General features: G+C 49.0%; 1 protein-coding gene across 1 annotated transcript; it reads right to left on the bottom strand.

Annotated features, from left to right (window-relative positions):
* Nucleotides 1-360: 360 nt before the first annotated feature.
* LOC135979776 (butyrophilin subfamily 2 member A1-like) lies at nt 361-18,489 on the bottom strand (the record flags this gene model as incomplete). Its single annotated transcript, XM_065579976.1, has 8 exons — nt 18,096-18,489; nt 16,139-16,255; nt 14,981-15,013; nt 5,124-5,156; nt 4,989-5,021; nt 1,823-1,843; nt 1,690-1,716; nt 361-749 (listed from the first exon to the last, which is right to left on the bottom strand). Coding segments are annotated over exons 1-8 (879 nt in total), but the record flags the coding sequence as incomplete, so codon positions are not given.
* Between the last annotated feature and the right edge of the window lie 231 nt (nt 18,490-18,720).

Genomic DNA, 18,720 nt, shown 5'->3' on the forward strand with positions numbered 1-18,720 from the left:
TAGCATCTTACACAACACATCACTCAGGATTTCTTCTGCTTTGCCAATTTTGAGCCCTCAGCTTAGTCAAATCGAAGGATTTTCAAAATTGAAAATATTCATTTTGGAAAATTCCAAGTTTTGAAAAGAATAAAAAAATGGAAAATATTTAAAAAATGAAAAATTAGTCCATTTCAGAAAAACAACAGAACAAAAAAAGTCTGACAGTGAGTAATGCTATGCCCCCCCCCCCCCACATGCCATATCTCAGGAACATAGTGTGATTGGGGAGTAGACCCAGAAGAAAGGGTGGAGCTGCCCAGTGAATGAAGAGGTGAAAGTGAAGATCGGGGCCTCAGTACCAGGCTGTTAAAATGATACTAGGCCCTGCTCATAGTCCAGATACACCCCGATCTTCCCGGGGTTCCAAGTCAGGGGCAGGAGGGTATCCGGGGAAGTGCAAGCCCGGTAATGGCTCCCACACTGATCCATGGCCCAGATCCTCTCCTCAGGAGCAAAGCTGATCCAGCCCTTCCTCCTGACAGACTCTCCGGCCACCCCCACAGCCCAGGCCCTCCCACCCCCGACGTCTACCTCCCAGGAGTGTCTCCCCGAGGTGAACCCTTCCAAGCCCAGCACGCAGGTTTCACTATCAAATCTCTCGGGGTTGTCAGTCACGTCCTGCTGCAGGCCCCTCCATTTCACAGATCGCCCATTCTCAGAGACCACGAGGCTGGGATGAGCCGTGTCCGGATCCAGAATCACGTTCACTGCAGAGATGGGGCAGAGCATCAGGGGCAGAGCCCAGCCCATCGGGGCTGTTTCCCATCCCCCACCCAGCTCTGTCTTGGCTAGGACACTCTCTGATTTCCAGCCTCTATCGCCCGGGAATCTGCTTCTCTGCCTGTCACTGCAGCTCTCCTCCCAGGCACTAGAGGCAAATAGCTCCCCTGAAAGAGCTGGAGATGCCTCTAGCTCCCATTGGGCCTGTCTGTAACCTCTACAGAGGCCCCAGTGAGGAGAGAGCTCAGGTGTTACACACACGGACGTCATTTCAAACCATTACAAGAACTCAGTAGTCACCTACCACAAAATCTGTGCTGTGGGGCCGCTACCACGTCTCCACAGCTAAGACCGCAACTGAGTCTCCAATCTACGCCTGAGCTGGGAGCCCTCTATTCTAACACCCACAGAGTCATATCACACTCAAATTTGGTAGATTTGGTCTGGGTCTGAGGTAGAATTTTTCTACCAAATTTGAACTGAATTGGCCAAAGGGCTACTGATTGACAACTCCGTAAAAACAGAGATTTCACCAGAGTCCAAAAAGCATTAAGACAATTACCCGCAGCCAGTTAAGGTAATTTACACAGTTTCCTAGATCCCTTCTAGTTCATGAAGTCAACAACACAACACATGAGAATTCACCACACGTGTCCAGGAAAACCCCAACTCTGACCCACAATTACAAACTCCTGTAAGCGCCTACCCCCCTGGACTGACAGCGGGTAAGTTCCCAGACTTAGGAGCACTCTGAGTTATCGCAGTTACACTGGAGCGCTGGTGACTCCATAGTTAAGTGTGAGCATTGTGACGAATCTGGCATTTTCATTGACCACACTGCTTTCCCTGTGACTTCTGGCATGTGTGCATCTGCTGGGCAGCAGAGTGGTGCAGGGGGTCTGACATTAAAATACCAGCTTCACTTACCTGCATTTTTTCTGACTTTACTCCAGCCTGAAATCAAACACACCAAGAGGTGAGCACTTCCCGGAGCACGGACTGCTGGCGTAGGACACAGTGTCATATGGGGGGTGGGGGGAAGGGGACACATGGCACTTACCAAGGTCAGCCAGGGATTTCCCTGCAAACAGAGAGACATGGGTGTGCAGTCAGTTCTACAACAGCTCCTGGGTTAGGGAATGTGCCTTTAAAGGACCACTTTGCCCCCTCCACTGTGCTCTCTGCTGGCTTCTTTCTGCCCAGGTCTCCTGGCCTGAGCTCCATCCTCATAGATCTCTCCATGGATCACACCCCCCTTCTTGACATCTTTCCCTCGCTGGGTTCCCATGCCCTGCCCTAGCTGGGCTCACCTGTGGTGTAGTGTCCACACTCCCCATGTGCCTAGAAGCTTGGTGAGGGGCTAGGCCCTGATAACGTGGAAGTGAGGGTTTAATGCGCTAAACCTTGGCTCTGGATGCTGGATCTCAACTCAGGGATCAGCAACATTAGCTGGCTCCTTCTCATTGACTTTGTGCCTCAAAGAGTCAGAGAGTGCTTGGAGACTTTAGGACTCTGCTGAGCCTCTTTTTCCAGGGCATCAGGATCTCCCCACCCCGCCATTCCTTCAAATTCAGTAGCAAAAAGGTACATTGGCACAGGCAGACCCACCAGTTTGGGATATGGACACTCCCCTGTGTGTGTAGTTTAGAGCACATGTGTCAAACTCAAGGCCCGCGGGCCACATCCGGCCCGCCATACAATTATATCCGGCCCGCGAAATCGTTTTATATATCTGTTTTCAATGGCCCTGTGATATGACGCCCCAATAACACACACTACAAATCCCATGATGCAGTGCAATTGCCGCCAACGGCAAGCCGCGGTTCAAGTTCGCGGTCTGTTGATGTATACAACGCTAATATCAAATCAAAGCTAGACCCCAACAATGGCCAAGAGAAAACTTGATTCTGAAAACCGAGGCTTTCAAAGCCGGTGGGAGAATGAGTATATGTTTACTGAAATTGCAGGTAAACCAGTGTGTCTCCTTTGCGGGAGTAATATCGCTGTAATGAAGGAGTATAACCTAAGACGGCACTACGAGACGAAACATGAGAACAAATTCAAAAACCTGAGCGCAGGACAGAAGCTACAAAAGGTAGAGGAGTTGAAGAAGAATTTGACATCCCAGCAGACGTTTTTCACCAAAGCAAAATCACAAAGTGAAGCTGCTGTGAAAGCAAGTTTCATTGTGGCCGAAGAGATCGCCAAATCAGGACGGCCGTTTACCGAGGGGGAATTCGTAAAGAATTGTATGATGAAAGTGTGCGACGTCCTTTGTCCAGATAAAACGCGAGCGTTTGCAAATGTAAGCCTCAGCAGAAACACTGTTGCTAATCGGGTTTGTGAGATGGCGACTGATTTGAAAACACAGTTGACTGAAAGAGCAAAAGATTTTGTTGCATACTCCCTTGCCGTGGATGAAACTACTGACGCGACTGACACTGCACAGCTGGCGATATTTATCCGTGGTGTGGATTCCAATTTGTGCGTAACAGAGGAAATACTGGACATTAAATCGATGCACGGGACAACGAAAGGAGAAGACATCTTTGGAAATGTATTTCAAAGTGTAACCGACATGAAACTGCCGTGGGAAAAACTCGTTGGACTTACAACAGATGGCGCACCTGCTATGTGTGGTGAAAAAAATGGACTGGTGGGAAGGATGCGCTCAAAGATGCGGGAGGAGAACTGTGCCGGTGAGTTGACAGTGTATCACTGCATCATACACCAGGAATCGCTGAGTGCTAAAGTCCTAAAAATGGATCATGTGATGAACACTGTAACACAAACCGTCAACTTTATCAGAGCCCACGGTTTAAATCACCGCCAATTCCAGTCTTTTCTGCGGGAAATAGATAGCGAGTTTGGCGATATGCCATATCATACGGAGGTCCGGTGGCTAAGTCGGGGAAAAGTTCTCAAAAGACACTTTGAGCTGCGAGAGGAAATCTGCCAGTTCATGGACAGTAAGGGGAAAGACTGCACAGTTCTGCGGGATGAAAAGTGGAAATGTGAGTTGGCGTTCCTGGCTGACATAACGTCGCATCTTAGCGCTTTAAACCTTCAACTCCAGGGACGGGAGCACATAATAACCGATATGCATGATGCAGTGAAGGCATTTCAAGTGAAGCTGCGCTTATGGGAGACACAAATGCACCAATGCAACTTGTCTCACTTTCCCTGTTGCCAAGTAATACGGAACCAAGAAAGTGCCACAGTTTTCCCAAATGCCACCTTTGCTGAAAAACTCAGCGCGCTGCGCACTGAGTTCGCACGGCGCTTCAGTGACTTTGAGGCACAGAAAAGTAACTTCGAGCTGCTTCGCAACCCATTTGCAGTCAATGTGGAAACCGCACCTGTAGAAATGCAGATGGAGCTGATAGAACTGCAATGTAACGGGACACTGAAGGCAAAGTACGACACTGCGGGGCCAGCACAGTTCACTCGCTTCATTCCTGAAGCGATGCCGCAGCTCCGCCAACATGCGGCTCGAATCCTGTCCATGTTTGGCAGCACATATCTGTGCGAGCAGCTGTTCTCTGTGATGAAAATTAACAAAACGTCACACAGGAGTCGCCTCACTGATGAACACCTGCAATCGATCCTGAGAATCTTCACAACACAGAACCTAACCCCAAACATAAACGAACTTGTTGCAAAGAAAAGACTCCAAGTATCAGGCTCTGACTAAATAGGACAAGAAAATGGAATGTTATGATTTGTTATGATTATACTTTTGCTTTAAATTCAATTTTTTATTTATATTTTCAGATTTTTTAATATTCCAGCATGTACAGATTTTGAATGTATTGTATTGACAGGATATTTTTTTATGAAGAGCAAAATATTTTAAGTTGAAATGTATTTATTTTGGAATGATATCCTGTATTTTGGTTCATATTAATGGTTAAAAAACATAAATATTTAGTCTGTTAAATAAATGGTTATACTGTTCGGCCCGCGAGTTTTGAGTTTTGGCCCCCTGTGCAATTGAGTTTGACACCCCTGGTTTAGAGGAAGGGCTAAAATCAGGCTTACGATGGAAACTGAGCAGCAACTTTATCTATGGAGCAGTTACCCCGTTCCATGATTAGTCAGAGCTCCCGGCCGTTTGGTTCCCAGAGCCTCTCCTAACAGACAGTGCAGAGACAGAGGCCAAAGTCTGTCTGACTATGTACAGTGAGAGAAAATCATTCAAGCCTCCTGAGAGCCCAGACATTTACCTCTCTCGTTCTCCAGCTCAGAGCGCAGAATCTCTGGAAGAGAAAAGGAAGAAAGAGGTGAGGTTTCATGCTGTCGCATTAACGAGGTTATTCATTTCCTACTGTTAGTTTGGTGAACTTGTCCCAGGAACTTACCTCTCTCTTTCTCCAGATTAGATTGCAGATCGTCTAAAGAAAGAAGAGATTGAGAGAGGTGAGATTCCAGTGGGTGATGGTCTCTTCTAATACTAGCAAAGAGCTGCTATTTTGCAGAAAATCATAGCTTCATAGAGTTTAAGGCCGGACGGGTCGTAGTCTGACCTCCAGTACATCACAGACCTTAGACCCTCACTCAATCACCCCTGTACCATGCCCAAGGCTACGATTTAGTCATGGGTATTTTTAGAGAAAGTTGTGGACAGGTCACGGGCAATAAACAATAAAATTCACCGCTTGTGACCAGTTCAGGACTTATACGAGAAGTACCCCTAAGTAAATCTTAGGGGGGGCCCTGCTGGAGAGGGGGCAGGGCCAGTGGCACCAGCTGCCAGGGGGCCTTTGAGCAGCAGCAGCTGTGGCCGCCCGAGGGACCACTGCTCAGGCAGTCTCTGGGCCAGCCCCACCGGCTGCTGCTCAGATGGTCCCGGGGGCCAGCTGCCCTGGGCCACTCCAGCCGTGGCTGGCAGCCGGTGCAGCTGGCTGTGGGGCTGCCTGAACAACTGGCTGACCTCATTTGAAAAAAGACATTGAAACACTGGAAAGGATGCAGAAAAGAGCCACGAAAATGATTTGAGGGCTGGAAAAAATGCCTGACAGCGAGAGACTGACTTATAATAATGGGATTATTCACACACTTAAAGTTACACCTGTATCTAGCTGAACTGGGGCCCTGATCGCTCTGGGCCTCAGTTCCCTGAGTGGAAAATGGGATAAGAAAGGGTTACTCACCTTGTACAGTAACTGCAGTGCTTCGAGACGTGTGTTGCTCCACTCTCTGTGTATTCACACCCCTGCGCCTCTCATCGGAGATTTTAGGCAGCCATTTCTGTTCGGCCCACACATACGCTCTCCCCCTCCCATGCATTAGGTCACTACAGCGCTGTGCAGACAAACTGCCCCCAGTTCCTTCTCTACACAGAGCTCATAGGTAAGAGCTCCAAAACAGAGGGGAAGGAGGGCAAGTAGTGGAGCACCCACAGGGGGACACATCTCAAAGAACCACAGTTACGGCACAAGGTGAGTAACCCTTTCTTCTTCTTTCAGTGGGTCTCTATGGGTGCTCCACTCTCGGCAACGCTGCAGCAGTGCCCTGAATGGAGGGTTGGGCTTTCAGAGTCGAGTCTAGTACTGAGCATCAGACACTGGAATAAAATATAGCAGTGGATGCAGGGGTGCCGGAACAGGGGGATCAAGGGGTCAGCCCTCCCCCCACTTTTTGCCATCTGTACGATCAAGTGACGGGAAGGGGGAGAGGCATGAGCAGCAGGTGGGGTCTTGCGGGGAAGGAGGGACAATGCTGGGTTTGGGGGAAGGGTTGGTGTGAGGTCAGGGGTTTGGGGAGAAGAGGTGGCATGAGCACAGGGAGAAGGGGCAGGGGCGGGGCCTCAGGGGGCGGCATGGCACATGGGGTGCAGCCACAATTGGTCAGACCAAAGGTCCATCCAGCCCAGTAGCCCGTCCTCTGACAGTGGCCAATGACAGGTGACCCAAAGGGAATGAACAGACAGGTTATCATCAAGTGATCCATCCCCTGTCACCCAATCCCAGCTTCGGGCAAACAGAGGCTAGGGACACCATCCCTGCCCGTCCTGGCTAATAGTCATTGATGGACCTGTCCTCCATGAATCTATGTAGCTCCCTTTTGAACCCCGTTATAATATTGGCCTTCACAACACCCTCTGGCAAGGAGTTCCACAGGTTGACAGTGTATTGCATGAAAAAATACTTTGTGTTTGTTTTAAACCTGCTGCCTGTTAATTTCATTTGGTGGCCCCTTGTTCTTGTGTTATGAGAAGGAGTAAATAACACTTCCTTATTTACTTTCTCCACCCCACTCATGATTTTATAGACCTCTATCATATCCCCCCTTAGTCGTATCTTTTCCAAGCTGAAAAGTCTCAGTCTTATTAATCTCTCCTCATACGAAAGCCATTCTATGTGGTGGTGACTGCACCAGTTCCAGAGTTTCACTGCCTTGGTACAAAGGGAAGGTGAGCTTGCTCTTCTCTAGTGATTTATGTAAAACATACATGCAATGTTGCCTATAATCTTTATATGCTTGCCCCGATCAGTGGTAAGACATGTGAACAAGCTTTCCTGACTGCTCTGAGTTCCAGTAAGTACATATGCAATGTGGATTCGAAGGGGAACCATTTGCCTTGAATAGCATGGGTGACCAGTTGGGCTCCCCATCCCAATAGGTATGCGTCTGTTGTCATTATTAACATTGGGGGTGGTTGAGTGAAGGGCACTCCTGAGCAGACATTGTGAGACTCTTTCCACAAGTCAAGGGAGTTTTTGAATGTTGAGGGCATCAATAGAAGTTTGTTTAAGCTGTGTGTGCTTGGTATGTATCCTGTACTGAACCACCACTGAAGTCAGTACATGTGTAGTCTCACGTGATTTATTACGAAGATGCCTGCCACCATGCATCCCAGTAGTTGAAGACCATTTCTGACCAAGGTCTGAGGGTTGGCCTGTCCGTTAGAGATCAAGTTATCTATGGTGTTGAACCTGCATAACGGGAGGAAGGCTTTGGCCTCTGCTCCATCGAGGTAGGCCTCTATGAATTCCAGACGTTATACTGGAGTTAATATGGTCTTTTGGATGTCTACTTATAGAGCCAGTTGGAGGAATAGGTCCATAGTCTTTTGTGGGGGAGTCAAAGCATCATCAAAGGAGCATGCCTTGAGCAGGCAATCATCTAGATACAGGAATATTATCACTCTTTGTTTACGAAGGAACACCACAACCATAGAAAGGACCTTTGAGAACACTCTGGGTGCAGACAATGAAAGTGGTCTTGTCTCAGAGTGAATACTAGAAACCTTCTGTGGATCACGATATGGAAGTAAGCATCTTGTAGGTCAAGGGTCGAGAACCAGTTTCCATGGTCCAGAGATGGGATTATTGCTGACAAAGTAACCTTCTTGAAGCGCTGTAGCTTTACAAATCTGTCGAGTGATCTTAGATCCAGAACGTGTCTCCAATCACTATTGTTTTTCAGTATCAGTATTTTTATTTTTTAATTTATTTTATTTTATCTGGAAGTACTTGGAGTTGAAGCCCTTCCCTCTGTGTTGAGTAGGAACTATAGCACCTCGGTTCAGAAGATAGCTTGTTTCCTGATGTAAAAGCTACTCATGAGAAGGGTTCCTGAGGAGGGTCGGGGGGAGGGGTAGGCAGGAGTGAGGGCGGTAAAATGGATCAAATATCCTGTGGAGATGATCTCCAAAACCCATTTGATCCCAGTTTTGATTAAAAAGAGTAAGGCCGCTGCCAAAGTAGTGGTGATGTTTGGGTTTTTGCAGCAAATTAAAATGGGGGTGGTAACTCGGGGCCTCAAATAACACATCAAAATTCATGCATAGATGCAGATGGCTGTGATGTTGATCATTGTGGAGCAGTTGATCTTCGCTTTTGTAGTCATTGTGTTTTCTGTTGGGGTTCATAATGCTCTGGGGGGGGGGGAGAAAATTGATCAGGCCGGGATCTCTGTGTCATCTGTGATTTATTATATCTTCTTTTTTGTGCAGGTGCATAAATTCTCAGTGAATGCAAAGTGGCTCTAGAGTCTTTTAGTATGTGGAGGGATTCATCCATTTTCTCTGCAAATGATTTGGATCCTTCCAATGGAAGGTCCTCCACAGTAGACTGGACTTCCCTTGGAAAGCCAGAAAGGTGAAGCCAGGAAGCCCTCTGCATGCCCACTGCTGTTGAGATGAAGCAAGCAGCTGTGTCAGCGGTATTTAGAGAGGGGCCTGCAACAATGTCCTTGCAAGAACCTGACCCTCAGTAGTGATCACCTGAAACTGCTGGGAGATGGTCAATGAAGGCGTTTAATGTAGAATAACTGATATGGTTGTATTTTGCCATAAGAGCTTGGTAATTAGCCATCTTAAATTGCAGGCTCACCTAAGAATATGATTTTCAAGTTGTTTTAAGTTCTTGTCACAGGGTGTTGATTTAGAACAGTGCTGTCTGCCACGATCATTTACAGCATAGATGACAAAGGAGTTTGGGAATGGGTGGGAAATAAAAAATCCGAGTCTTTAGAGGGAACAAAGTATTTTTATCCGCTCTCTTGCATGTGGGATGTACCGTGCCACATAGTCTTTGCTGGGTCCAGCAATGCCTCGTTAATAGTGAGTACACTACAGGCTGATGATGAAGTGTGTAGGATGTGAAGCAGCTTGTGTTGCAACACCTTGACTAGAGAATCCACTTCTCTCTTGCTGAAGTCTTGAAATGGTTTGAAGTCTTTTGCCAAAGTTGGTGGGGGAGGCATAACAGCTTCATCAGGAGAGGATGAAGAGATGTTAGTCACTGGAGTAATCCCTTTGTCTAATCTCACTGCCTGTTCCTGAAAGTTCTTCTCCTGTGGATCAGGAGATCCAGACAGAGAAGCAGTAAGAAATTGCCTTTTCCTAAGAGCAACAGTAGTGGGAGTCTTTTGCACTCTGATAAATGGCCAGTGGTGTTGTTCTGGTCTTCTGCAGAGCTGAAGTACTCGGTATCGAGGGTCTAGAGCACTCTATCGGAGATGACCTAGAGGAGCTGGTTCTCTCTCTACCACCCCTTTCCCCCCCATGGTACCGAACTCCCATAGCCTGTGCCCTTTGGGTTTTTTAGGCTTACTAGTGGTACCAGTACCCGAGGAGCCAGTCGTCTCGTGGGTATCCAGTTGTAGATCAGTCAGTACCAAGGTGGTTGATCTTGTTGGGGATCATGTCTTTGGGGTAGATTCTCTACCCAATGACGTGTAGCCTGCTTTTTTGTGGCTTTTTGAGAGGAATCCAAAAGTTTCCTCTTCAAAGCTGCCATAGAGTGTTGAGCCGAGGAAGTAGATGGATTCGGCCACTTTGGGGACTGTTGTATGGAGTGGTCCCAGGGCCAGGGTCAGAGGCTGATCCAAGTGAACTTTCCATCATTAGTAGTCATAGTTTTAGTTCAAGGTTATTCCTAGCCCTTGATTTTAATGTCAGGCAGAAAGTACACTTTTACGGCATGTGTGACTCTCCAAGACAGCGAATGCAGTGGGAATGTACATCACTGCCTGGAATTGCTTCTCGGCAGTAGAAGCAACACTTAAATCTGGAAGAGCCAGGCGTACCTTGTCCAGGTTTCACTTCCCCAGAGGGAGGAGACAAGAAAGAACTAAGGACAGGGAGTTCGCTAGTCTTATAACAAAATAAAGAGGGGGGATTATTTTATTGGGGTTTTTTTGTTTTTTGTTTTTTTTAAGGAAGCAGAAGGGGAGTATTAACACTAACTGACTGAAACGCAATGAATGAACACTAATAACGCGAAACAGAAAGTAAAATACAGATGAGGCATTCTCAAATCGGAGGCTGCTGAGGCTCCGTCTCAGGTCAAGGCGGTTGAGAAGGAGCTGAGGGCAGTTTGTCCGTGCAACGCTCTATAGCCCTACTGCAGGGCACGAGACAGGGACAGCGTCTGTGGGGGCTGAACGGACATGGCTCCTAAAATCTCTGATCTGAGGCGTAGGGGACACGAATACACCTGCAGTGGAGCATGCACAGGGACACTACTCCAAGAAGAATGATACTTCCTTCCTCCCACCCTTTGTCTTATCTATTTAGCCCTTCAGGCCTTGTGCCATGTGTCTCTGCACCGTCGAGCTCAACAGGGCCTTCAGTTCTATTGTAACATCACCCATAATAATAATAATAATAATGACAGGTTTCAGAGTAGCAGCCGTGTTAGTCTGTATCCGCAAAAAGAAAAACAGGAGTACTTGTGGCACCTTAGAGACTAACAAATTTATTAGAGCATAAGCTTTCGTGGACTACAGCCCACTTCTTCGGATGCATCCGAAGAAGTGGGCTGTAGTCCACGAAAGCTTATGCTCTAATAAATTTGTTAGTCTCTAAGGTGCCAATAATAATAATGTAACTCTGCTCACCTCATGAAAGGGCAAGCCGGAGAGATTAGAAAATGAGGAGAGGTGCAGAGATCTTCCTTCCTGCTGACAGAGTCAAGGACGTGTTGAACTAGATTTGATTCTTTGCAACTAGCTGTGTAACCCACTGGCGATGTTAGTTAAAGTCCCCTGTGGGTCAATCCACAGAGAATACAAGTTGTTACAGCCCCTAGCAGTGGTGAACTGCACCTTTCAGAGGATCTGGCCTGAGCCAGTTGGAACCCGTTGTCATTACGCACAGGCTCACGTCAGGCAGTGCTGACTGTGGGGTACTGGAGACTGTGTTAAGATGACGAGCTATCGTCTTAAGTGTGAGGGGCTCCTGGTCCTGCTTGAAGGCTGGGGGGGCTCTGTAGAGAAGTGTCAGTGGGTGATCTGGGGCTTAAGAACATAGGAACAGCCAGACCAGTGGGCCAGCTAGTCCAGTGTCCTGTCTTCCAACAGGGGTCAGTGCCAGAGGCTTTAGTGGGAATGAACAGAACAGGTCAAGTATCCAGTGACCCATCCCCATCCAGTCCCAGCTTCTGGCAGTCAGAGGTTTAGGGACTCCCAGAGCACGGGGTTGAATCCCTGACTATCTTGGCCACGGATGGACCTGTCCTCCAGGAACTTATCTAGCTCTTTTTTGACCCCAGTTATATTTTTGGCCTTCACAACATCCCATGGCAACAAGTTCCACAGGTTGACTCTGTATTGGTCGAAGAAGTACTTCCTTTTGTTTGGGTTAAACCTGCTGTCTAATCATTTACCTGGTAACCCCTGGTTCTTGTGTTTTGGGAAAGGGTAAATAACACTTCCCTAATCACTGTCTCTAAACCACTTTTATAGAATTCTATCATATGCCCCCTTACTCGTCTCTTTTCTAAACTGAACAGACCCAGTTTTTTTAATCTCTCCTCATATGAAAGCTGTTCTATACCCTTAATAATTTTTGTTGACCTTTTCTGTACTTTTTCCAATCTAATATATTTTTTTGAGATGGGATGACCAGAACTGCACGCAGTATTCAAGATGTGGGCGTACCAGTGATTTATATAGTGGCATTGTAATATTTTCTGTCTTATTACCTACCCTTTCCTAGTTGTTCCTAACATTCTGTTCACTTTTTTGAGTGCATCTGCACATTAATTGGATGTTTTCAGAGAACTATTCACAATGACTCCAAGACCTCTTTCTTGAGTGGTAACAGCTAATACAAACTCCACCATTTTGTATGTAGTTAGGATTATACTTTCCAATGTCATTACTTTGCATTTATCAATACTGAATTTCATCTGTGAATTTCAGCCCATTTTGTGAGATCTCTTTGTAACTCTTTGCAGGGAGCTTTGGATTTAACTCTCTTGAGTAATTTTGTATAATCTGCAAACGTTGTCACTTCACTGTTTACCACATCTCCAGCAGCCGGTGTGCAAAGAACCAGCCTAGACAAGGAGGGGAAGAGTTGTGCTCCTCTGCCTTCAACTCACAGACTTTACGGCCAGAAGGGACCATCATGATCATGTAGTCTGACCTCCTGCACAACGCAGGCCACAGAACCTCACCCACCCACTCCTGTAATAGACCCAGAACCGCTGGCTGAGTTACTGACATCCTCAAATCATGATTTTAAAGATTGCAGGTCACAGAGACTCCACCATTTACACTAGTTTAAACCTGCAAGGGATCCATGCCCCATGCTGCAGAGAAAAGCAAACAAAAAAGAAAAAAACAGGGTCTCTGCCAATCTGATAGAGGAGAAAAGTCCTCCCTGACCTCAGATATGGGGTCTCTTTGTTTTTGGTGTTGTAGTAATTGGGCCTGCAAATTTACCCTAATTATGAGCTCAACTGTGAGACAGGAGTGAAAGCTCACAAAATGTCACAATAACGTATAACAGTGAATGTGGAGGGGAAAAGGGGAGTGAGACTGAATTAATCCAAACAAAAATCCCTCCTGCTATAACTCAAAGACTGTGTTAAGATCATGCCTGGTAAACAAGAGAAATATGGGATCAGAAATCAGTGAAACAAAATTTGTCAGAAATTAGGCCTAATTGGTGGACAAAAGAATGAGCGGACGGACTATTCCACCCCATACTCCATTTTGGGTTCTTCAAAAAGATTTTGGCGGGAATACGTTTGAACAGACGCAGGGTACTGCTATTCCGTCTGACTGAAAGAACGGGGAGGAGTGAGCTTTGCTGTCATGGCTGCCACTCCTCCCTCCCCTGGAACCCCAGGTCTTCTTCAGCCTAATCCTGAGAGATGCCTTGACCAGACCAGGCCAGAGAGAGGGACCCAGAAGGCAATGCCACTTCCACCAGCTCTGGCTGACTCCTGAATACCACCGGCAATGTGATGTCTGCCCCAGCCAATGTGTCTTTTTCCTTCTCTTCCCTGTTGCTCTCCTTTTTCTTTATAAGAAGAATCTGGCTTAGCTGGCTAAAAAAAACGTATTTTGCAGCACTGCTGTGATCCTGCGACCAGAGAGGCAGATAAAAGCTATGCCCCAAACAGCCCAACGCTGGTGTGATTTTTCCAGAGTGGCTAATCAAACTATGGGCTGGGTTGCATTTCTCCGCAGTGAGGCTGCCAGCGAGAGTCAGCACCAGAACAGAAGCTGCATTTTCTCTCTTTGCTACTCTTCTTTCTCTCTGTTGGGAAGAGGTGCCAGCATCAAAAGAAAGGAGCATCACACGCTGGACAGAGGCAAAGGTGGGACAACTGGGGTGACAACTCTGCAGCCAGGGAGAGAAGGAACTGACTCCCTCCCGGGGTCACACCCCATATTAATCAAAAACTTCTTTTATTGTGAATGATGATTTACAGTTTAATATTTTCCTAAGTGAGTATTTGATGTTACTGTCTAGTCTATCATCACTCCACACTTTCTAGTATAGTATTGTTCCTGCCAAATTTGGGGGGGTTTTCTTCATTAAGTTTAAAATATAAGATTAACTCCATGGTGCTGGTTTGCCTCTGCCTCTCCTCATGGTAGGCATAGCCTAGCCAAGCCATGGGTCATTGCCCAGTTCAAACTTCTACTTCTCTACTAACGTCTTCTCCTTTCTCCAAAAAGGACACTTATTCCCATCTTTAACACCGTCTAAGAGACTCTCAGCCATGGTCGGGGTCTGGGGAGGGGCAGATTCCTTCTAAACTCTTTCACTGAAGGCAAAGGGAACAGGGGATGTCCTTAAAACAAAAGTCTTGTGCAAGACTTTACATTTCAAATGCTTTACCTGTTTTTCCTTCTTTTCTGTATTTTTAATGAGAGGTTAAAAGATTTGTAATGGTGTGTTTGCCATGGTACAAAGCAGGCTGAGGTCTCTGGATACCAAACCCCCAAGGTGTCTAACTCTGTTTAATATTGGACAGTGACATGTTGTGTTGTCGTCTTTAACTGTTTGTTCCATCTAACTTACTACAACCGTGTCGGGGTTCTGGATTCCAGGCAATTATGTCATGTTACGTGACAAGCACACATGCACTTGCTGGAAGCGTGCAGCTAACTTCTCTGGGTATGTGCTGGGGGCGTAACACTCATCAGCAGGAACTCAGACACGGAAGTTCCCACTTCAGTCCCCAGGGTGTTGGCCAGAAGGGCAGTTATCACATTCATGGGGGCTTATCCAGTGTTCGTATTGATTGGGACAGAGAAAGAACATAATCGACTGGTGCATGGGTCACAGGTTCCCCCTGTCCCGTTCCACAGAGGACAGGAGCTGTTACAGCCCCAGCCAGAGAGCCTGGCTCTGCGAATTGGCTCACAGGCGGGCCTGTAACACACTCACCAGTGGGTCACATCCACAAGCCTGTTTTTTAATTTGTTATTAATAATAACGATAGTAGTAACAATAGACACTCACGTATCTGTTTCTTCAGTTCAGCTTGCTGAGTGTCTAGAGGGGTCACGTTTACAGGGATCTCACTCCTGTTCATGAATGTCACTGGGCTGTAATTCCTAAGGCCCGGTGCACGGATAGCATTTGTAGCTATGGCGGTTGGGGGGGGTGATGTTTTACCCAGATAGTTATAGTGGTACAACCCCCTAGTGTGGATGCAATTACACTGGGACAAAGGTGCCTCATACCATTATAGCGTCTCCCCCTCCCCAATGGCAGTAGCTCTACTGGGGTAAGCGCCTTCATCCTGCTATAACTGCATCCACACCAGCAACCTGTGCTGCTTTCTTTCCATATCCTGGTGGGGTCACAGCGACACCGTGTTTGGATGTAGACAAGGACTAAGATTAAGGGGGTGGACGGTGCCATCCCCCATAGCCCTACATGCTGTCAGTGCCCTTTCAGTCTAACTAGCCTCACCAATCCCCAGGGAACCCCATAAGTCTTGCTGGATGTGGGAGGGACCTTGATAAATAGCTCCTGCTCCTCGTTGCCTGCAAGCAGGCCTGTTCGATACACGGACGTTAGCAGGTAGCTTGGGCAATGGATGAGCTGCGGAGCTGGGTCTCGGGAGACTTGGTCTCTATTCCCAGCTCTGCCACTGACTTGCAGGGTATCCTTGGGCAAGTCCTTTCCCTGCTTTGTGCCTCAGTTTCCCCCTGCTCTTCATGTGCCTGCCCTAATTAGATTATAAACTCATTGGGGCCAGGACTGTCTCCCCATAGGTGTGTGGGGTGCTCACAGGTGCGAGTGTGATACAAGTGACTATAAAGATTCATGCCCAGTTTTCCGGGTCTCGTTCCTGCTTCAGACGGAGTGATCCCGACACTCACTGAGCACCTAGGGTCAGGTTCTTTCTATTCTACAGTGAGACCCAAAGGAGCGACTCTACATCTGGCGCTTCTCAGGTCACACCCAGAGTCGTGGCTCATCCAGGATCCCCACCCCAGGGTGAGTTCAGCTCCTCTCTGCCATTGCTCACTCCCTCTCCCGCCGGCCCTCTCACTGACGTCACCCAAATCTCTCTTCCTGGCACGGGACGGAAGCCCCCCGACAACCTTCTCTGAATTCAGGAGACCCTCGCTCCGGTTCCACAGCACCCCTTCCCCTCGGCCACCCTACCTTTCGCTCTGTGCTGCTTCCAGAAGCAGTAACTGGCCAAGAGGGTGAGAAAAACCACACCAGCCAGGGTCACCGACAGAGCCAGCTGGCAGGGAGAGGTCCTTGGGAGGAACACATCTGCAAGGCAAAGTTGCATTGATTTGAACCCAGACAGAGTGGATGTGGCAGGAGTGAGGGGAGCCCGCAGCATCCTGCAGTGGTCTGGGAGGATCTCACAGGCATCTTTGGTCAGGCTTTTGAGAGATGAGAAGTGGCTCCTCCCATGAGGCTGACGGGAGCCCAAGCTTTGGCCTGGTCACTGAACTTGGCTAGGCCCTGGCTACACTGCAGATAGGCCGTCTGCTGTGAGAGCTTCTGTTCTGCTGGGGCCGAGCACGCTGGCCGTGCTGGGCTTGGACCTGCTCACGTCTGGCCTTAGGGGTGGGCCGCCTGGGAGACTGCCCAGGGCACTGTCAGAGGAGCTCGCTGCCAGCCAGCACGAGAGCGCAGCAAACTCCCAGAGGCACCGTGTGAGGGGCACCAGATTTCTCCTGCTTCCTCCTGGCAGAGGAAGGTGGTGGAGCCGCGATGCACAGATACTGCTTGTGCCCCCTACATTCTTCCATGCCCCCCTAGGGGGCTGTGTGGGAGGGGGCAGAGCAAGGAACAGTGCCAGGGCCCCCTGCATCCAGGTCACTTTCCCCATCTGGGCTGTGCTGTGGGGCATCAGGAGCTGCTGCTCTTTGCCCTCCCCATACCCAGCCCAGGGGAGGAAAGTGACTTGGATGCAGAGAGCCCTGACATTACTCCTCGCTCCCCCCTCACAGCCCCCCAGGGGGCACGAGGAGCAATGCGAGCGAGGAGTTGGAGCGGGGAGAGAGCAGCAATGCCAGCTGCCCCTTGCATCCAGGTCACTTTCCCCACCTGCGTGCAGGAAGGGAGTGCAGGGGCTAAGAAAGAAGGGATGCAAAAGGGGGCTGGGGAGAAGGGGGTGCAGGGGTTGGAGCACAGGTGTGTTGCTGAGGTTAGGGGTGAAGGGGTACAGTGCAGGGGTTGGGGTGCAGGATGGGAGTGCAGGGCTTAGCTGCAGAGGGGGTTCAGAAAGGTTTAGCAGGGAATGTGGAATAGGAGAAGAGAAGGGGTTCAGAAGGTGGTTGGGGACAAGGGGCGCAAGAGAGTTAGGGGAGAAGGTGGCACAGTGCAGGGATTGGGGTGCAGGAGGGGAGTACAGGGGGATAGGGAAGAAGGGGTGCAGTAGGGAGTTGGGCAGAAGGGCTGCAGGGGTTAGGGACACAGGATGGGGTTCAGAGGTTGGGGAAAGGGGGGGAAGGGCAGGGATTATAAGAGAAGGGTTCAGAAGGGTTTAGGGGAGAAGGGGCACAGGGGGATGGGGAGAAGGGGGAGCAGGAGGGGTTGGGGAGACGGGGTTTTTCATTAGTATTGTTATTGTGTATTTTACAAATAGTTTCACACACACACACACGTCTCAGATTAGAAGTGTGAAATCCCACTCAGTTTGATCAGTGAGCACCACCTCTCAGCTACTCAGCACTAGCACAAGATGGGTCCATCTCCCCCGTCTGCCTGGTTCCCTCCTTCCCTTACTCTAGTCTTGGAGCATGCAGAAACCAAAGTAAGGGCAGCAACACACCCTCTGCCATGCCTCCCTTATTACTGCGCTGCTGCTGTCGGGGGCACTGCCGTCAGAACTGGTGCCCCAGCCAGCACCCGCTGCTCTCTGGCTGGCCAGCCAGGGCTACATTCTGAGCCCCAGAACCTCGTTCAATACAAATTAAGCACTGGGAAGAGGTAGTGGGATCCTGGGGCTGTGGGGAGCCAGGAGAGCCCGTGAAGGCCAGGGGCAATGGGAGGGCAGCCACAGGGGTCGGGGCAATAGGGGTCACTGCATCCATAGGGGCCAGGGTGCCAAAATACAAGGTCACCCAGGGTGCCATTTTCCCAAAGGCTGGCCCTGGACCTGCTATGTGCATCGTTGCTGTTCTCTCTTGGCCGAGACGGGGGTTGAGGACAGAGCAGGACAGGTTCTGGTTCGAAGCGTCTCTTATAACAGCAGCAGTGTGAGTATCAAACAGCCGGTCAGCCTGCTGGGATATTTTCTCCATCACTGGTGCTAGTCGCTGCCCGCTGAGGTCTCTCCACAGCACTTGGGGCTTTGGATACCATCCGGCCGATTCACACACCATGTGGATCCCTCCATCCTGATATCCATCGACAGAAAGGTGAGGGGTGGAGCCCAGGCCTGGAGGGGAATGGAGTGAACCTGTGTCATTGCTACACCCTGGGCCCACCAGAGAACTGCTCTGGTGCAGACTGGAGTGTGGGCCTGTGGCAGTGGGAGTCCCAGCGGTGTAGCAGTGTCCTCCCTCACCATGAGGTTACACATACAGATCTACCACATGATGAGTAGATCACACACAAAGCGCCCGTCACCCCCTGTGGCCGCACGGACCTCAGGGTATCCATCCCACAGTTCATAGACACGGTGCTACCTAGAGTTTTTCTATCAGCTCCCGGAAGCAGAGGCCTCAGGGAGATTTCCACAAACTTTCTCAGTGCCCAAGGAAATTGTGGGAGAAGGGGTC

This window comes from Chrysemys picta, unplaced genomic scaffold, assembly GCF_011386835.1.
Source record: "Chrysemys picta bellii isolate R12L10 unplaced genomic scaffold, ASM1138683v2 scaf1211, whole genome shotgun sequence".
Taxonomy (NCBI): Eukaryota; Metazoa; Chordata; order Testudines; family Emydidae; genus Chrysemys; species Chrysemys picta.